At 38.1% G+C, this 21,029-nt stretch overlaps 3 protein-coding genes across 3 annotated transcripts; all 3 read right to left on the bottom strand.

Moving 5' to 3' along the window:
- Positions 1-32: 32 nt before the first annotated feature.
- On the bottom strand, positions 33-17,208 carry Cals (calsyntenin 1). Its single transcript, XM_072907616.1, has 4 exons — positions 16,713-17,208; positions 12,377-12,656; positions 8,613-9,424; positions 33-7,571 (listed from the first exon to the last, which is right to left on the bottom strand). Exons 1-4 carry the CDS (start codon positions 16,840-16,842, stop codon positions 5,920-5,922), a joined length of 2,874 nt encoding a protein of 957 aa, XP_072763717.1. The 5' UTR covers positions 16,843-17,208; the 3' UTR covers positions 33-5,919.
- Positions 17,209-17,807: 599 nt separating this feature from the next.
- Positions 17,808-20,003, bottom strand: LOC140676337 (acyl-coenzyme A diphosphatase NUDT19). The gene is made up of 5 exons (XM_072911279.1): positions 19,586-20,003; positions 18,826-19,159; positions 18,528-18,760; positions 18,299-18,451; positions 17,808-18,191 (listed from the first exon to the last, which is right to left on the bottom strand). Exons 1-5 carry the CDS (start codon positions 19,667-19,669, stop codon positions 17,925-17,927), a joined length of 1,071 nt encoding a protein of 356 aa, XP_072767380.1. The 5' UTR covers positions 19,670-20,003; the 3' UTR covers positions 17,808-17,924.
- Positions 20,004-20,022: 19 nt separating this feature from the next.
- Sdhaf3 (Succinate dehydrogenase assembly factor 3) lies at positions 20,023-20,927 on the bottom strand. Its single transcript, XM_072911285.1, has 2 exons — positions 20,406-20,927; positions 20,023-20,264 (listed from the first exon to the last, which is right to left on the bottom strand). The coding sequence occupies exons 1-2, from the start codon at positions 20,580-20,582 to the stop codon at positions 20,082-20,084; spliced, it is 360 nt and encodes a 119-aa protein (XP_072767386.1). The 5' UTR covers positions 20,583-20,927; the 3' UTR covers positions 20,023-20,081.
- Between the last annotated feature and the right edge of the window lie 102 nt (positions 20,928-21,029).

The raw sequence follows: 21,029 nt of genomic DNA, 5'->3' as shown, positions 1-21,029 counted from the left end.
ACCTGCCGGATACTCAATGGTCAATTCACACGTCGAATGTACATCTTTATTAAACAAATACAGTTGACGTCTTAATATTTATTTATAATGTCATTATAGATAGTATTTCATTTTTCCTAGCCTGTGCAGCGTGTATATGCGGCCGCGCGTGATCTTGTATCGTGTACATGTGTGTGTGTGTGTGTGTGTATGTGTATAGTAATTATACTATTGCTAATACTTCATTTTTTTGTCTTGAACGATCTTTCAGTTTGCAGAGTTAACAAGGTAATTTGACGTTTCTGTGCGTCGCGGTGCAGACGCGCCGATTAACTCAGTGTGTCATGTTAAAATTAAAAACTCGTTTAAGTCATAAACATTGCCTTAGCCATACGTCACGTTACGGCTTGAAACGTGTGTGCTTAGCATACAGATAGTATTTTTTTTATTTATTTATCCATAATAATTAAATTCCTTAACTGTACTATATCGTTATTTAATCTTATTAGTTAACACACAATCAATCTGCGATGGGAGGGAATTTAGTCGGCACGTAGTGATATTCCATTACGGCCTAGCTAATAAGTAGTTGATTATTTCACTCATTACACCGCCGTCGTGCAATTTACTTTTTATTGTTAACGTCCGATTATATCATTACTACGCTATTCCTTTATCTTCTTCTCAGCATCGCGCATATATAAAGAGAAATAATAACGAAATTCTGGAGTGATCGCGCTTAATATATATTTCATAGAGAGAGAGAGAGAGAGAGAGAGAGAGAGAGAGAGAGAGAGAGAGAGATATGTCATATGTATTTTACAAACGTTTATATAATACACTTTCTGTAGCTTAATTATGAGCCTTCAATTCCGATATCTCAGTTCAGTCAAATACGGGAAAATAAAATATACACGTCAAAATATACGCAGCAATCTCGTTAACTTTCGAATTTGAATTCAATAAAATCTATCACTATACAATATCAATTTTATGAGATCGAATCATTCTTATATATTGCATCAATTAAATTAATGTTATATATTGCATCAATTAAAAATCGAATCGAGTTTCGTTAGCGAATGTCCTTAAGGGAAAATTTTTGCCGCGTCGCTAAATCCAGCTCTGTATGAATCGCTGTAAGATTAATGTTTATTTTTTTTTTTTCCTTTTTACATTTTCATTTGCTGCTTCTCGCACGCGCGCGAAAAGAGAAGGCAAGCTAAAAACGGAAAATCAGACGAATGACACGAGCGTTCTCGCCCCGTGAAGCGTTATAATTTCTCGATTTACACGCGCGCGTGATCGCGCGTCTATACATGCACGGTTTCACTGTCGTCGCATCGAATATATACGTGAATATGTGTGTGTGTGTGTGTGTGTGTGTGTGTGTGTGTGTGTGTGTGTGTGTGTAAAAGTCGATACGCGTCGGTGGTAGCGGGCGAATGTAATATGCGCCAAAGAGAATGTATGTGCCCCTCGTTTCGTGAGATAGACGCGCGCGAGAGAGTCTCTCTTTCGGAAATTCGGAAAATGTAATCTGGCGCGTTTACAGCTTCCGACATTTTTCCACATACGAGCTCTTTCTCGTTCCACTTTTTTTTTTCTTAAATCCAAAATATTCCTCTGTTTTCCGCAAACGGTACGCATACGTGTGTGTGTGTGTGTGTGTGTGTATAAGTGAGACAAGAGGGTAGAGTGTATGTATATTTATATACGTAAACATACATACATACATACACGGGGGTACCTGTGCATATGTATACGTACACGCTCTCTAGCTGCCTACAAAATACAATGGTACATTACAAATTCATTTTCTTTCCTTTTCTCTTTTCCCTCTTTTCCCCTTTATATCATTATCATTTGCAAACAGCTTAGATATATCTTTTTTTTTTATTTGTATACATATTATATAATAGTATCTTCTAGTTGGTTTTATTCTGCGTAGTATTTTTCCGTTTCCTGTTAATTAACAATTAAGTACATATCTTTAGAGCGGGCGCACCCGATTAATTTTACGTCTTTGCGAATAATTTTTTCTTTTTATCTTAAATTTCTTGATTATCGATTGAAAGTGACTTCTGATTTTTCGATATTTCTTTCAGAATAGCGAAAAGATGTCCGCATGATTTAGGGCGCCCCTTATTTTACAATGTTTAAATTATAAATATCTTACCACATATACCTATATTTTTTTTTATAATAATTCGACTTTTATAGACAACTCATGTATATATCGATAACAAGTAATACAGTCTTTCATACATATATTTCTGCTAATTGCAAAATATCCATTTATCAAGAAAAAGAGACAGATATTGTTACTTTTGTAAATAGAAGATATAAAGATCTTTCTAAATGTTTCAAGTGATAGATAAAATAGAAGAGAAAAGATGTTAAGATCAACAAAGAATTGTGTAAAAAAAGGGATACCCTACACATATACGGTTGTCGAGTATAATTATTTTTTGCGAGATATCTTCTCATACGGATCTTTTTTCGCGCTCTTTTAACTTTATTACCTCGACATCGTGCACTCGATGAGGGTGTATGTAGTTACGGTGTCGTGTGTACGATGATCAAGTATTATGATATATGTATGATATATCGCGTGTACGACGATCAAACGAAACAGGAATCCCATATCTCCCAACTGTATAATTCACCGTGCACTTACGAATGCTTATGCTCGAAGATTAAGCATACAAACACGTGTGTACATTTACGTAAGCTAATTTAGACACAGTCGTAAAGGCCAGATCTTTCCTTTGATTTTGTCGGGTCTTTCAAAAACTTCCATATGGAAGTCGACTGTCTTGGTGGATTTTATCGATACCTTCACTGTGTTGTGTGTTATAGATTTTTATAAAATACGAGATTATACATTACATGCGCGCGCGATGAGATTCGCGTTGCAATAATGATATCACGTTAGGAAAATGCTGGAAAGGAAAAATAGTATAAAAGCAAGCAGTACACACACCGGTATTTTACGTATATAAGTGTATATGCGATCTGGTGTTATCAGGAACAGATAAACGATCATACGCGTCCCTTATCTTTTTCTTACATAGTCACCGACCTCCGTTTTTCTCGTTTAGAACAATCTAAATTCTGTATCTGCTCTCGCGCGAATCGGAGAAATGCGTAAAAGAGGGTATATCGTTATATAGAATAGCCCCCCCTTTCTTCCTTTCAGAATGGAGGTAAGGAAAAAAAAAACAATTCGTCCCTCGAGAACCGCGGACAGCGAAAAAGAAATTGCATTTTATATGGCAAAGTGTGATGACATTTCGCGACCACGGATTGCAAGACCGCCCATTGACGAAATGTTTCCCAAAAAACTTTTTCGACGCCGAATCCCTTATAAAAATGATATGATATGCTCGTTGAAAAAATAAATTGTTCATTATAGTTCCCTATATGAATATAGATATATCCGTACACGAGTTTTCTTCGGTACTAATTGTGTCTCCGACAAACGATTCGGTATAGTTCTAGATTATTACACGAACGCACGCATACACACACTAATGAAAATCCGTTCATTATTTCGCGACGAGGACGAATGCGCAGCCGTCGTGTCACCATTTCGAAAGAGAAAGAGAGAGAGAGAAAGAGAGTTAATGTACCCTGCAATCATTGCACGTGTATGACGCGTTTTCCGATACGAAACCATCGACAGGCATTGTACGTCGAAGCTCGTGACAGCCCGCCGGATGACCACAAGTTGTGCGGAAACCATGTCCAACGAAAACGCGTCGTCCGATCCTCAACTCCTAACAGCCGTAAACGTCTAAAATACAATCGAAACTTTTCACGATAGCGTGTTTCGCGATACCTGGCAAAAGCTGTAAACGCGATAAATAAACTGTATACCGAGAGAGCCACGGTACCGCGAAAAGTTTCCAACAACAATGAAGAGCGGCCACTGAGAAAAAACGCGTCGCTGCCCCCTGGGATTAGCTATTAAAATATCTAAGACGTGGAGCGGAGAATTCAATGTACTACTGCTTAAAAGGCACGTAAAACTCAGTTTCCTCTGTGAAAAGAGAGCGATTGCACAATATGTATGACACGTCTTGTGTTGGGGAAAATAAACGAGAGAAACACGTTCGTGATAGCTTCTTCAGTCGCTGCGCATTACTTTAGAATAATCGTTTACTACTCGAGACGAGACTCTCGCCACAGAATAATGAATGGACGCTGTATACATATATATAATTCATGTATATGTAGAGCATGTGTGTGCGTGTCGCGCGCACAAAACCCCTGCGTATACGGTACCTGCCGTTAATTCGCGAATACTTGTAGGAGAATTAAGAGAATTTTCGACGCTTCGAAGAAAATATAAATCCGCGATTATAAGCCGATTCTTCACGTGTCAAATAATTTTAATTAATTAAAAATGAATATGTATACATCGGAAAAAAATTACGTAACATATGAAGTATCCGCTCTCTCGCATTGTATATATATATATTGTTCTTTATTGTTGAATATTTAATTTTCTCCGAGTATTCGCGGACTAGTTGACCGGTACGTTTTTTTTTTTAATTAATTAATTAAAGCGGCCGCTTCCGTATGCGCACACATTGTATACGGATATGATGCTATACCGATTACTTTAACGACGTTGAAGCACTATCATAAGATGCAAGTGAGACAATGTCCTTACTACCGTTTTCTCTCTTTTTCTAATGAAAAAGAAGCGAAAATTGTGTGCAAAAAACTATCGAAGGAGTAACGACTTAAAAGTAAAAAAATGGAAAATTGGGCAAGTTATCGTATGGCCCAGGCTCAGCCCGACTCACGTGCTATACTGAACAGCTTTCAGTTTATTTCGTAACTATATTTCGTATCTTGCGCGTTTTGCTGCCGGTTTAGTTTTACATCAGCTCATAGCTCGCGAGCACTTTTTGATCAAAATATGAAAGACACAATTATTGCAATTATTACATTCATGAGATCAAATGCATATGGATCTTAGATAAGAGAGTTTAGTCGATAAGACAAGGAAGAATATAGTATTGCCTCAACATTTGTTTCGCATTTAAAACTACCGGGCCTGCCTGTAAAAATAATAACAAAAACAACTATCGGTATAAAGTAGCTAGATATAATCGTAGCGTTAGTACGAGTAATAATAAAATAGTAATAATTGTAGAATATAGAGTAAAAAGGAGAAAAGATATAGAGTTAGGGATGAAAAAAAAGTCCCCTTTGTTCTACTCTACTACCAATGATATATCAAGAATATAAATTAATAATTTTGCCGTAAATACATTTCCGGCAATGTTTAAGTATCTTCTGCGTGTGTTTCCGATTCTACCAAACATCGACGTGCGTTCGTAGGTAGAAAGAGTTTAACTATTCGATAAAGCGTCCCGCACTCTTACAAATTTTTCCTGGCGCTTCAGACGAGTACTAACTGAATGTCGTGTGTGTTTTACCGTCGTTTCATTAATAATTATATCGACATCGTCTACGAAAGGGGGACGGATGTAATGCGACAACGCTTTCGCGCGCAGTAAGTAGGGATAATAATTGTTTAGAGAGTCGATCGAGCGGTATGAAAAGCACGTTAGAACGTTAAATCTTAGTACTCTATAGTCTGAAGATTCGAAAGCGTAGTAAATATTCTAATTTCTTCGACGCGTCGTGATATCTGATACACGTAAAGAGAATTTCGAACGATCGCTCTTTCGGACGCAAATCGCGTTCGACGAGAAACATCCGTAGACAATGATCCGAAATTCAGACAGCGTCGTGGAAAATCTTCTTCGCGGAATACTTCCACGAAACGCGTCGCACGCGTTGTGAAGAAACGGTAGAGTAATTTTGCGGAAAGCGGCACGCGGCCAGTACTCTTCTCAATGCCAAAAACCATGAAGAAAGGGGGGATGTGAATGCTCAATGTAAAGATAGTAGTGTGATTTAAACGTCACGATGATCCCATTCAAGATCGTGCGGCGAATTGTGACGGCGATGCCGGCCGTTACTGAGTTCGCAATCGTTCTCGCAGTCGGAGCTGTCGAGATCGTCATCCCGGAAGGAGCCATCCTCGGAATCGGAGCTGCCGGAGTCATCTACGTCCTCGTCCCGTTGGCTCTGGTGATGTTGATCGTGCTCCGTCAACCTGTCCATCGGATTTACGGTGATGGCGAGGGCCGAGTCGTCCCAGGCCATCTCTGTCTCTGCGGCGAGTTCGTCACCAGCGGATCGTCGTCGTTTAGCCGCCCCGCGGACCCGCGCAGCGCCCACTACTGCCATCAGTAGCAGAAAGCCGATGCAAGCGGCGGCTACGATGGTCACAGCATGGCTGCCACCGGCGCTACCAATAGTTCTACTGCCTTCGCGAAGCGCGGCTGTAGCATATTCCTCTGTCAAATCGGCATGATGCGGCGAAAGCTGCGCATGACCAGGTGCCGGTTCCACGATTCTGGCAATAGGCGGTTCCGCAGGTGTCGGCGGAACAGTCGTCTTCTCCTTAGGATGAATCACAGCCAGCGTCTGCACGTATTCGTTACTGGCGAAGCGGCCGCTCAGCTCGGAGCAAGTGAGCTTGAAGACGCGATCGAGATAGTAAGCTGGCTTGCGGTTCGTATACATAATGAGACGGATCAATTGTTGGTAATTGTAAGGCGAATCTGCGCCCGAGAGAACGACACCGTCTCGATCAACGCGAGCGGAAATATCGTGGAATGCGAGCAGGGCGTCGCCGGGTAATCCCAGGCTCTCGTGATCGGGATTAAGGCTGGGATAAACGCTGACAGCGCAGGCGTCTAGTCGGGCGGCCGATCCAGCAGTGACGCGCGCGTCAGGAAATACACGCACTCCCAGCCGGAAATCTGCGTATTCTCTGGCTACGTAACCGGTGCCGTTGACAGTAATACCCGGTCGAGGAGGCGGCAGTACAGTGACGTAGGATTGTACGGTTGGCACCGGTAGGGGCGTGTTCTCACTGCCCTCGCAAACGATTGTCGTGTCAAGGCGGAAGTTGCGGCGACCGGGCGTCGGGAAACGCCGAGAATTGGAATAGCCGATACGTCGCAACAGGGTCTCCACGTTCGTGCGATTGTCGCCATCGATGCGTACCTCGGTCAAGTCAGAATTGGTCAACAGCTGAGTGCCCGGTTGCAATAGATCCATGGACGGCACGTGGATGCCCTCCTGGCAACGTCGCAGACAGGAAAGCACTTCCGGTTTCTCGTTTCGGCCAACTAAGACGGAGAGACCGGCGAGGTAACCGCGGAAGTGATGCTTAGTCTTGTTCTCGGAACCTTGCCAGCATGCGCCGACTACCAGGGTGGTGTTTACGCCCTTGGCTGGATGTAAAGGCCAATCATCGATAACCTCGGGATTCTTCTCATCAGCATGCCACTCCTCGCCATCGACGTAAAGGTTGACGCGTGGGAAGTCTACTTGAATTGCGTAGTGATGCCACTTATCGTCGCATACCTGGCCGAGTTTCCAACGCCATTCAGCAGCGCGGAAGATGTTAGGATCACCCTCGGAGAAGTCTCGTCGCAGCAGCAAAATCAATCTGCAGTTCCTTATGAACAGGGCGTAATGGTGCCTATTCATCTCTGTAATTGAAACGGCGCGCAGCATTAGTTGCACCTTTCGTGATATCGCCTCGTAATAAAGATGCGCACGAAAGGGATTAAAGGGACAGAATTTAATATGAAAGGAGACGCGAAGAGGAAAACTTCACGAAGAGGAAGAACGAGAGAGAACGTTTATATAACCCAGTATTACATGTCGCCCATAGAGACCACTCGGTATTTGGAAGATTTGTATTTCAAACTGAGGGAGAGAGGTGGAGGTAGGTAGGTAGGTAGGTAGGTAGGTAGGTAGGCAGAATATTTGAATTTAACTCTTCGCGAGAGAGGGAGTGTAAGCGACGACCTATATAAATGCGCGCGAGCGACCTGATTTCTTGCCAAAATTCATTCCCTGCTATGGATTAAGCCGCTTTGTTCGAAACTTCACGATAATACCCCAGCATTTCCGCGAAGCGAACGTGTATATTTTAACGCTTGAGCACGCGCACTCTCGGCGGCGCGCGTAATGTATTCTGCTAACAACGATTACGTCGACGAACATCACTTGACATCGGAACGACCGGTGAGCTTATCAGCTGTCTAAAATGATTATTGTCTCCCTCAGGTATATAAAGGAAAAGTGGAATTATTAGCTTAGCTCGTTCCTCGTTTTCCTGCTATAAAGTCAATCAAGGTAATTGCAGCAACAATATAATAAACGCGAAATTGACATAACTACAATTTGTACAAAATTAATCTTTATGACTTTTATAAAATTTTAAAAGCATTATTCGAAAAATATATAAATGATAACTTCAAAATTACCACTTTTTAAAAAAGAGAGAATTATTTATTATAACTTTCTTTTTCAAAGTTTTTTGCTCGTTAGTAGAAGTAATAGAAATAAAATTCAATAAAATAAATGAAACAAATTCAATAAAATAGAAAGAGCTACCTGAGCTGCAATAACGAAAAAGTAATCATACAATATAAAACAAAAGATAATAAATAATCATTAACTGAAAATATCATAATGTCACTACAAAAATACAATTCCTAGCATTAAATAATGTAAAAACATACTGTGATCATCAGCTGCGCACAGAATATGCTCCTTGATGTGCGGATCCTGTCGCGGACGTGGTCGATGTTTGACCCAGACGCCGATGGTAAACTTTTGCGCCAAGCTATGCTCCAACACGTCATTCGGCACAATCGCTGCCGAGTCCACGCCGTCAAACTCAAAGATCTCGTCAGCTTCTCTACCTTCATCTCTGGACAGAGACGCCGTCCAGGAGCTCGTGGGCCCGGGGGTTGGCAGCAGGTCCACGCTGTCCCGCGAGGCGCCGCACAATTTCCGCTGGCTGCGTACTCCATAAGTATCGCGATCGCAACCCTTGCCGATATGATCAGTGGCCAGAGTCAAGGTGGCACGAACGTTTCGCAGGATGCAGGGCGCGTCGCAGAGGTCGAGTCGCGCCGAAGGCAACAGAGGCTGCGAACCAACTCCCGCGGCGTAGTCGACTCTCTCGGGGATGCCGCGCCATCCTGGCGCGCACACGCGATTCACCTTGACCGTCACCATCGCCGGCGCCGATTGTTTCATGCCGCAGTCGTACGCGACCACGCTGAGTATATAATTATGCGAACGTTCGTAATCCAGGGGCTCGGTGTTGCGAATTGCGCCCTCGTTGTCGATGATGAACGGCTGATCGGCGGTGAGGATCTCGTACTTGCAGACGTCGCCAAACTTGGGCGTGCAATCCCGGTCGGATGCCTCAACACGGACCACCTCCTCGTAGAGGCGACCCTCGTCCACGGTGCTGACATAGGCTGGCTGAAGGAATTGTGGCGCGTACTCGTTGACATCAACAACAGTAATATGAACGGTGGCACTGGAATAATATTAAAGTATACACATTACAAGGTATCTTTTCTGTGGAAGTGACGAGACATCGTAAAAATATTAGAAATAAGATGCGCGAAAAAGTCTAGAATGCAAAATCCTTCAGCTCTCACCTCTCACATTATATTTATCTGTTTTTTTTTTTGCAGTTTATATATTTCTTATATTTTCTTTATTTATTTGGAAATAAATTTGTATAATTTTTTGATAAGCCTGATGAATTAGAAACCTTTAAGCTTTTAAGCTGTAAATGCATCAGGCTATATAACGGATTTAAAAGAGTTTATCCAGCTATCAGAAAGAGTATTTTCAGGACGGATTTTAGTCGAGGATTTGCAATATAATTCCAGCAATCCCCAGAGTAGATTTATAAAAGAGATTTATTTTCATATAAAGGGTATTCTCTAATAATTTTATGACAAGATAAAAAAAATAGCAACTTTACGCTACCATAGTTATATGCTTATCTTTGTAAGAGAGTTTAAATATAATAGATTTTCGAGGCAATTAAAATTTGTATTTTACAAAGTGGTGCTTACAGCGCCGATACAGGAAACTATATATTTTTAGTATTTCCGTGTTGTCGTAACGAGAAAACGTGTTCGTTCCGTATGCTCTCGTTGGAAAAGAATTGTAAAAGACGGTTACGCCCGAACAATTACTGTCGATATATACTTAATGTAAAACATTTATATGACAGTGTCCGCTTTGGTGCGGGTATCGGAAATTTAATATGTGGCATACAACGGAAAAGTCAATAAAACGATATACCGCAGAGACCGTATGTACAAGCGAAAAGGATTGAATTTCGACTCGGAATTGTTTCGTTGCTAAAAACATACGTTAAAAACGGGCGTTTGAGTTACACATACGCTCGGAATCTATTTACGTTTGAAATTTTAGACACGGGTAAATCAATGCATGGAAAATTCGCCAGGATAGAATGTGCAATAATAAATATTCGAGCAACGTTGTTAGGTGATATTGGCCTATCGTTTGACTCATCCGTATTAATGTCATAATAATATCCACACGCACGCGTGAATATTCTAATGAGAAATTACGATGTGAAATTATCTCGACGAAACAACAGCGATTGTTGAGCCAGGCGATATCAACCGATCGATATTATTTCCATAATTCCATATGATAGTCGCCAAAGTAAAATAACGTTGACACTGTATAAAAAATTCACCACGAAATCTTTCATATAAAAGCATTATACATTGTGCACGTATGTACGAGATGTTTCACTATTGATCTGCCGATTCGTTGGTGGTGAGGTGAGAGAGTGATTCCGGTTGGAAACAGGGCGTATTAGCTTTTCATAGCGAATTATCCTTGCAATTGCACAGAACTTACTGTTTTTTACTCTAATTGTACCTATATATTGCAAAATTTGTTACGCCTGATTGTCGTTAACATTTATGTTTTTGACATGCAAAATTGAAAAATTTTTTATTATTTATGACTCTTATGTTTCACGGAATTCAAGTTCCATCTATGTTTTACGCAACATATATATACATAAAAATTATATATATATATATATATACACAATTATATATCAAATATATATTTTTCTACCAAAGGCCAATTTAATCACTTTAGATATATCATATTTCAATTTTTATAGAGATACATTGTAAAAATTCAATATTTGTTTTATTTATTATTTTAATATTATTACGTGTCGATTTTGTAAATGTTTTATTTCGAGGACTGTGTAATATTTATCGAGGCGACACGAGGGCCCAGATTGAGAGAGCGAACACGAGGGAATAGTTGGCAGTTATTGTTTCGAGCGGGGGTGTGAAATCATACTGAATCACAAAGCCTCGTAATGAGAAAATTTGTGCACTCAAGCCGGGAGTTATTTCCTCATTTAGTCGATACACGTCGGGATTATGACACGATGCGTCAGTACAAACCGGAAAAATTGGCGTTGTACCGGCGCGACGTATGATCTGATGACCTACATTCGCACAAAATGACTTATTACGATTTTAACTACAGATAAACACAAAGTAAAAATGATACATTTCCGATATAATATAACATATGAGACTTATGATATATACCTTGTTCTAACTTTTTAGACATCTGCAACTAATGTGTTATAATAATGTGTGTGAGATAATGCGTGATGGACATAATTTAAACTTATATCCTTGGGCATATACATACAATTCAAATTATAACACGAACCTCATAAAATGAAATATTTACCCCCTCGAGCCAAAAACATAATAGAGATATCATATTTTTCTCTCTCTCTCTCTTTCTCATAGATATACATAATAAATATACAAAAAGAGTGATTCTATACGAATATTTCACTTGATGGAATGTCCATTAATTTTAATGAAAATACTTGCTTTTACATATATATTATTTTTTTTTAATTCAAAAAGAATCTAATATATGTGGCATATTTTTAGAAACTAAAAAGTTGAATGAAACATATTTATCTTACATTTATTTTACAGCCATTGTTATTTAAATATTTTTCAACGAAAGTTTTCTCTTACAATTATCTTAGTTATCTGAGTTGCTGTAAAAAAAGATAACTGTGCTGTATGAAAAGAAGCCCGACAAGATGGAAGTATAAATTTCTAGTTAACTTATCTGAGTGCCGGGAGCATCATACGATAAGAAACTTTTTTTTTCAGCAATGAAAAATAGTCGCGTGCTGAACCGGACTGATTTTCGTAATTATAAACTTAAGTTTATAGTACTTCTGCATCGTTCGTTCCGCTCTACTTTTTACAAGTTTACTTTTATCTCAGAGAATTTTCTCGAGTAAAAATGCACGTTTTTATACTCGTGTGTTACTTAATAAGGCGAATCGTTATAAAAAAGCAAACGGATAAAAATTCACTATGATTCCTCGAGAACGAAAGTGAATGTTGACCTCTTTATATGCTAATACAGGACATACTTTTCGGATTGCGCTCCATTGCAGCCGACTGCGGCGATGTCGAACTTGTAATTACGGCGTTTCTCGCAATTCAGAACCCGGAACGCCCGCAGCTCGGCCATCCCTTTCTCCTTCAGGACTATTTCAAACGGCGCCTCGCCGTGATGCTTGTTTGCGATGCGGAAGGAGCAAACTTTCGTTCCCAGGGCGCGGATCTGCGGCGTGACCTCGACCAGAGTTTCGTTCTCCTTGACCAGGCCATGATATCCACTCTCGAGACTTTCCAGATCCAGTCGTGGAACTGCAAAAACACGTGCATGCGACTAATCAGCATCGACGTCTCCTCGTTAGTAGAAGTTGGAAAAAAGAACCTCTCGAAATCATCGCGATAAATGAAACAACTCACATTTCTTGCAGCTGATTTAATTTCGTCCTATCAGATAACTTTTCTAAGAAGACAGGTAGTCTGATTTCACCAACTGTTAACTTGAGTCGTATGACATCCGGAATGAATCGGTCTCTCGTTTTAAACGCAAAGATTGAAATCGGCATTAAGGCCATTATCGCATGTGAATTTACATTTAAAAAATGCACAAATGTATTATATCTCGACCAATAAAACATCTAGCATGCATTGCATATAGAGTTTTGCGATACTTATTGCCGGATATCGGATAAAACCGTTCTCGCGATATGCTTTTTGTCGTTATAAATTGATGGATTTTGATGGCGTAAAACTTAAATTCAATCCTATTTTAACAATGTGTTAAAAGTTCATGAATTAATTTAGCGTTGGTTGAAAAATTTCGGTTAACGCACATTCTAAAAAGACCAGTAAAATTTACCGTCGCGTATAACAAGCGAACTTTTTAATTAAGCATCAGGAAATATTCCGAGTGCGCGTATTATGTGCGGTTTTTGCGGCCAAAAAGAAAAGAATTTTAAATTTAGTGGAAATAGATTTAAGTAAAACAAAAAAGCAAGCAGCCTGTTAACGTGTTGTCAACTTCTTCAATTCATATATATATATATATATATATATATATATATATAATGAGAAAAACATTAAATAATAAAGCGTATGTACGTTAGAAAAAGAACATTCATCTACAACAGTGACTCATAATTATCCTGTTAATTATACTAACGTTGAAATTTTGAGCCAGCAGTCAACAACTAATGTTTTTATGTAAGCTTTTTGCGACGCAGTGTGACCTACAATCACTAAACTACATTTGACCACTCTCGAATAGAATCTTTTCTCTTAACAAAAGTTTAAAAAAATTAATAGTTTTTAAAGTTTAAGAGAATGTATGAAAATAAAGTAAGAATTTAAAAAATTAAAGTAATCAATGACAAATTTTTGTTTATTCATTGATTTAAAAAATCTTATATTTAGCATTCTTTTATATTTAGCAAAAAATTTAAAAACACCTAATTATTAAGTTTCTCGTAACTTTAATTATTAAAATTTTCAACACTAAAATTGGATATTTGAAGGAATGTGTAAAGTATGAGGTATTTCGTCTATATTATCGATACCAAAGTATCGAAAATTTGGGTGTGAAAATTTATGACAGTTCGGTATGCTAAATCGGCGAATTACATGTTAACATCAGATTTCCATATTTTCGCGATCACAATACGTGGATATTTTGTATTAGCATCGAGTAATTATTTATGAGCAATCGCTTTCGATCGCGAAATGAAAGTCAATTATGAAACGTATGCATAATATACTTTTCGATTATCCTGCAATCATCGCAAACGGATGCATCAAAGTTGATAGTTTGCTTTATAAAAACTCATCCACTAAATAAAACCACATATACATTGCGAGTTCTTATATACATAGTTATTATAGTCGGTTGATAATATACAGACACATACGCGAGAGTTTATATTATCAATAAACATGAACGTATAAATGATTTCTGTATTAAGAACTACATATAACATTTACAATCATGCGATTTCTAGTAATGCGTGTGTGTGTGTGTGTGTGTGTGTGTGTGTGTGTAATTAACTCGTCTCCATCATAAAATATTAATTTAATAAGTAACAAAAACAATTTTATATGTACATGTATTAAATTTTATATCTACATACTACATATAAATTGTTAATAATCATCAATCACAGAAATGTATAAAATATTTTTCTCGTTTAAAATGATAAAATGTCTATACATTATAGAATACAATAACAATACATGTATAAGATATTGTAAAGAAAAAAATTAAAAAATTAAGTTGCGGATAGTATCGCTTAATTAATACCGCATCTCTCGTAATGAGATCACAGCTTAAATTCTGGCGATCCCATTAGAATGAATATTCAGTTCAATCGATGAGATATCTAATTTTAGGAACCGATAATTATCACCGCGATCGTTAATTAACTGTTCGAAATATACTTTGACATATATAGCATTATCATACCAGAATATATTAGGATCGCTAAAGTACAATTATTTAATTAATAGCATGCAAATCCATTATATGGGACACAAGATTGTTCTAAAGAAAGTTTTAAACATATATATTGAAATATAAAACATTACGTATCAATTCACAGACTTTCTAATCTTAATGGCGAGTGATTAGGAATAATTAACGATCGGCTCTAGACACATATGTACACATATACACATGCGTTGAGGGATGCAACCAAATATTTTTAACATGCGTAACACGATCTCTCTCTTCGCGGACGTGTCGCGACGGGAATATTAGATTCACATCACTTTACTTTCGGGCTTTGCCCGAAATCAGTCTAATTTTACCCCAGGTTTCTTTTTCGTGATTCATACTTAGTTTGTTATTCCAACGAGCATGACTAATAGCGTCATACGGTGAACGATCGTAATCGAACCCCAAGTAATTGTCAGAAGGGTCCGAACCCTCTTGCACGAAAAGTGCATTTAATTAAACAGATAAAATTACATAAAGTTTTCTGAAATCGTGTGTGTTGACGTAAAACTAACTATCTATAATACTTTGCAATTTAAGAATAGAAAAAATACATTATGTATATAAAAGATACATTATAAAAATGTAAAAAAAGTATATTATTGTCGAAATGTATACAAGTATACATAACGTCTTATCAAGTAATATAAAACGATCGATCGTTATTCTTCATCCAGATGTTATTATCATTCGTCTACTATTCATCATGCATTCTAACTTCTAACGTCATTCGTCTTTTTGTTTATATCAGGATAGATCCAAGTCTTGGAATAGGTATACTGTAGTCGATCACTGCCAGATGTAATGCGAGAAGGCAATTACGTTAAATGCAAATAAAAAAAGGTACAGTGTACATTAAATTTCTATCAGTGACAATCTTGTGTCGCATCGCGACGCATCAGGATTTCGAATTTTATTATCACGTCGCTTACGAATGCGCAAATAAATTTCAGCGACATCGCAGAATTTTGCATAACCCGATTATTTTCAGCATTCCGTGAATGCAGACATGTTAACGCGAAAACGATTATTCGAAATCCTACATTTCGGCATATGGAATTTTCAGAGCATTGAAAACACAAAATTCGTCATAATAATTATTTCGGCCAAAGTCGGAATATTCGTTTATTAAAAAAAAAAATAATAAAAATAAAAAAAAATCTAAACAAGCCAAAGATTCTACTCCAAATTTATTATAAACGATCCAATACTTTTTTATTATATCGCGCGAAAGACTCCGCAACATCTGTCAAAAGAATTCGACATCAACAATCTGAGTGTGATCTCGGTCCAACTATGGTCAGATTCTTTAACAGACTCCCCCGCATTTTTCCCAATTTCCCATATCCGTTTTCTCGCATGCCCGAAACGATTCGTGAAGGGGGGAAAAAAAAAGAGTCGCGCTTGACGGAAAGAGGGAATAGAGTTTAATAGCCGCCTTTCTTTTCTCGCCCGTTTCACGGCGGCGGCGGCGGCGGTGGCAGCGGCGGCATATCGACCGGGTGGGTGCAGTGCAACGTTCAACTCGTCGTATTGTGCAACGAGAGACGGAGCACAGGCACGCACACGGTCAATGAAATCGCCATAACAGTTTCGGCGAGCCGCAGGTGCGACGGGCACCTGCGGGTCGTCGCGTCATGACGAGACGAGACGAGACGAGACGAGACGAGACGAGACACGACGCGACATTGCCATTCCCGATGACGGAGAAGAAGCCACCGTCGGGACGCACATATGTGACGGTGACGTTTCAGCAGACGGTGCGTACGATCGCGATGCGTATTACAATCGACGACGGCGTTGGGCCGGCCAGGTAAACGACAAATGTAGGGCACGGCAGCGCGAGGAAAAGGACGGAGAGAAAGAGACGGAAAGATGAAAATCACCTCCATGATCGTTGCCGTAGGAGCTCGAAGGTGTCGACTCGAAGGCAGACGCGATGCTCGCGTGGGTGAGCCCGACGCACAGGGCCAGCAGCCCACAGAGCAGCGTGCTCGTCGTCGCCCGCGGCAGCATATTTCCTCCTCTGCGGATCGTCCTGTCGTCGTCCGCCGTCGTTCTCGTCCTCGTCCTCGTCCTCGTCCTCGTCCTCGTCCTCGTCGTCGTCACAGGATCGTACCGTCTATCCACGCGCAACGTGACTTACGCACCTCTTTACTATGCTTCCTTAACGCGCTTATGGCACTATCTCGAAACACTGTCTCCTCGGAAGACAGTTTATCTCACTCGCGCGCGCACTCGGAGAGCACTCCACTTTTTTAAAGGAGCATCACCGCCTAACTGCACGGGACGGACTCTCTGACTCTCTCTCGCGCGCGCTCGCTCTCGCGACACACCGCACACACAATCGCGGAGTCAATATTTGAGCGAAATATCGATTCGCCAGTCGGGAGAGAGAGAAACGCAAGTGCCGATTCTCGCCGCGTTGCCCTAGGATGGCGCTGCTTTCCGGCGCGCGATACTTTAAAGCCCGATTTACATGGTTTTAAGGTAAGATGACCGGCGTCCGCTACATTTCATGTAAATTTCAAAGATTCGATTCATAAGGACGATCGAGACATCCAAACCAGATTTTTTCGAGATATTAATTTATATTTGTTACATTGATGGAATCGCACAAAAATGATATATTCAGAAATTTTAGTTTAAGCAGCACCAGTTTTAGATATGAAATCGCCAATTTTAAAACACCCTGCATATAGTTTGTATATATGTAATGTGTATATTTTTATATATATAAATATATAAAATATATAACAATTATAACAATTATAACAATTATAACATATTATATAAATATAACAATATATAAAATATAATATAAATATAACAATTATTTTCCTTGAAAAATATAACATTATAGACAATTTAGGTTTTGATATAATCTTGATTCATACATAGTTTGTTAACAATTTATTGTACATAAGTATAACAAATTTTATATTTTACTGGAATATATAATAATTACTTAAAACTTTATTATAATTACTTCTTCTGTCATTGTTTTAAGAATTTGTATACATGTAAATATTTTATCAACTTATTAATATCTAACATTAAAAAAATAATTTGATTACAAAATAAAAGAATACTTTACTTTAGAGTTTATTGTTAATATCTTGACCTTTTACGTCAGGTTTTGAAAATTCCATATAATTATCTTTACCATGTACATCAGTAAAAATTACTTTAATTTGTGTATTACAAAATTCTGTTCTATTTTTTATTGGTGTCATTTCTCGACATTCTTGTATTGTAATATCTGATTTATCAATTTGTTGTTCATCTACTAAACTAACTTTCTTTGGATACATTGTATCTCCAGGCATGGTGAACATGACCCCATCTTTTAGCCATATAGGTACCTATAAATATATTTATTATCATACAATGAAATGTAATATATTGCAATACATATTAATGATTAGTTGCTTTATAATTTATGTTAATAAAAGAATTTGGTATATAGTACCGGTAAATACAACTGCAGTGCCTCTTCTCTATTGCGTTCCGCAAACTCTAGTAGCTTATCTATACTTTTAAATTTATTTAATCTTGCAATTTCATACTGTTGTGGCGGTGGAAATGTAATATCCATTGAGAAAAGATTTTCTGGCTTTTCCCACTAAATTTGTTATTATAGTTATTAGTTTTTGTAAGACATATATATTCCATTGAAAAATACACGTCAAATATCTCACTTTCAGATCCTCCATTTCACTGGCTTCGTATTCAGCATAAGGCATCAATGACATGCAGGCTAAATAGAATAGCGTATTAAAACGTTTAGGCATAGTTATAGGTGTGTACCAATTTCTCCATTCATGTAGTGCCCACAAATCTGGATAGCACTTAAGCTTCTCGCAAAGAGTAAGGAATTCTGTAGCATCGTTGTGCACCTTGTTCTGCCACATTTGCAACTCAGTTTTTGGGACTAAAAATTATACGACTAATATTATGTATTTAATGCAAATTAATCCATTTTATGCAATTTCTTACTCGATATATGTTTGGCCCAATTAGTAGGTGTATCATCATCTTTCTGTCTGCAAAGCAATATCCCAGACTCCTCGAAGGTTTCGCGAATCGTCGTAATACGTAGCGAGATCTCTCTCGGCAGTTCATTTTGTCTTAATTGATAGATCTCCGGTAACGTCTTAACCTTTGGGACTAGAGATGCGAATCTGTCATTACTCACACCGGAAGCAGCGAAGATTTCGCGCCATTTCAAGGTAGAGTCAGCTGAGTCTGTGGTACCGCCCGGGAAGACATACATTCCTGGCATAAAGCTGGATTTTTGATGACGTTTCAACCATAACAATTTGTAATTAGACTGAAAATATAAATCCATCTCTGTTTAAATTCATCTATCTTGAAAATACATATATGTCATCGTTTTATTCGTTAGTATTGGCTGTGTTATAGAGATATGTAAGTAATTTTTCTGTATATATATATATATATATATAATAATTTATGTCAGAGATGTATCAAGTGGTCTACGCGATTACGTGCGATGCGTTTTATAAATTGACATAATTATTATATATAAATGTTATAATTATATATGAACATGCACGAAAGATGTAAAATAAAATTATACTTAATATGGTAATAATAACTCAATACTATATTCTATCAGGATTTTTCTCATTTTACATTGTCATCGTTACATTATAAAATAGAATAAGAAAAATGCTATATATTATATAATGAAGGTTTTATTACGCAAAAGTTTATTATCATTCTATGCACTTACAATTGCAGGTGATACTGCAGGATTATATTTTTGCGCATGACGTACTGCTAATATTAAACTTGCCGATTCCTGCCAGGATTTCATCCTTAGAACTTTTTTTTTATATATGGTAAGACGTAAGACTATATGCACTACGAATATTTACTGCACGTGCTTGGTTGCTTTCAAAGTCGAAACGATCAAAGATCAAAATAAAATCCACGCACTGTAATTAATTAAAGCTACTTAAATTTTCTTTAATAGAAATGAAAATTCAAACCGTCGCGGAAACAGTTCTCTTCGGAAATAAGGTTATCTATGTATCACTAAATATATTAAATTATTATTTTGCAGTTATACGAATTACGTCACTCAATAACTTGAATTGATAAGATATTTATTATACATTTATTCATATATATTACAATGACAATACAATTCTAAGAGTTTATAAGTACTGTTTAATTTCAAGGTCTCTTTGAGTACACGCAGTCTCATGCGAATAGTACACATGTAACTACGTTTTATCTTTGGATTTATCTTCCGTCTTTCCTGTAGCCGCGATCATTAATTCGTACAACTGATACACTTGCTCGTCCCGTAGCATATCAATGTCCTCCTCCTTCAAACATTTCCCCAACGGTCGTCCCGTGTGAGGACCCCTTAAGCCAAGCTGTTCGGCGAGAGAGACCGCGTAATCCTACGAAAAAAATTAATTATGTTCCGTCAATCGCACGAATTTCTCGAGCCTTCGTTAAAAGCAGTTGCTCTCGTCTGCTCTGACAACGTAAACATAACCTGTACAATCTCGCTCGCTTGATAATCAACTCTCTCTACTCACGGTCCATTCATGGAGAAAGATGATCGCCTCGCTTTCCACGCAGTTTTTGTGTCTCTTAAACTCGTCGCGAACATAATTATTGCCTAGAGGCTGAATCTCAGCCGGTAAGCCCCGATGTAACCTTAAAATCGTCTTGTACAGTAATCTGACACGCTGCACGTGTGTCCGAGAGGCCATCTGTGTGCTCTGATACGGACTGTCGATATTGGCAATACTGAAAAATCATTCATATACGTACATACGTATACTTCATTCATATAAATAGTATCATTTAAAGGGGAAGCTTTACTTGTGCCACTCGTAGTTGGATATAGTATAGGTAAAACGGTTATTTTAATTTTCTTATTAATTGTTTAGTATTTAATTGTTCAAAATTTATTATTATATTATTTCCGGCGTTTTATCTCGTACATCCAGTTCAATATGTGAATAATTTTACGCAAACTTTTCGAGAAAACTTTGGTGAATTGACGGAAAACTTTTCAAATTTCAAAATTAATTTTCAAAATCAAACTTGAATATTAAGAGTTAAAATTTAGCCATGTTAGTAAGATTAAACAGGAAGCATATTGTACAATGTAATATATTATAACGAATTAATCACATATAGATAGAATTTAAAAT

This window comes from Anoplolepis gracilipes, chromosome 2, assembly GCF_047496725.1.
Source record: "Anoplolepis gracilipes chromosome 2, ASM4749672v1, whole genome shotgun sequence".
Taxonomy (NCBI): domain Eukaryota; kingdom Metazoa; phylum Arthropoda; class Insecta; order Hymenoptera; family Formicidae; genus Anoplolepis; species Anoplolepis gracilipes.
Note: the sequence above shows the minus strand (reverse complement) of the source record. Positions and strands in the feature narration are given on the sequence as shown.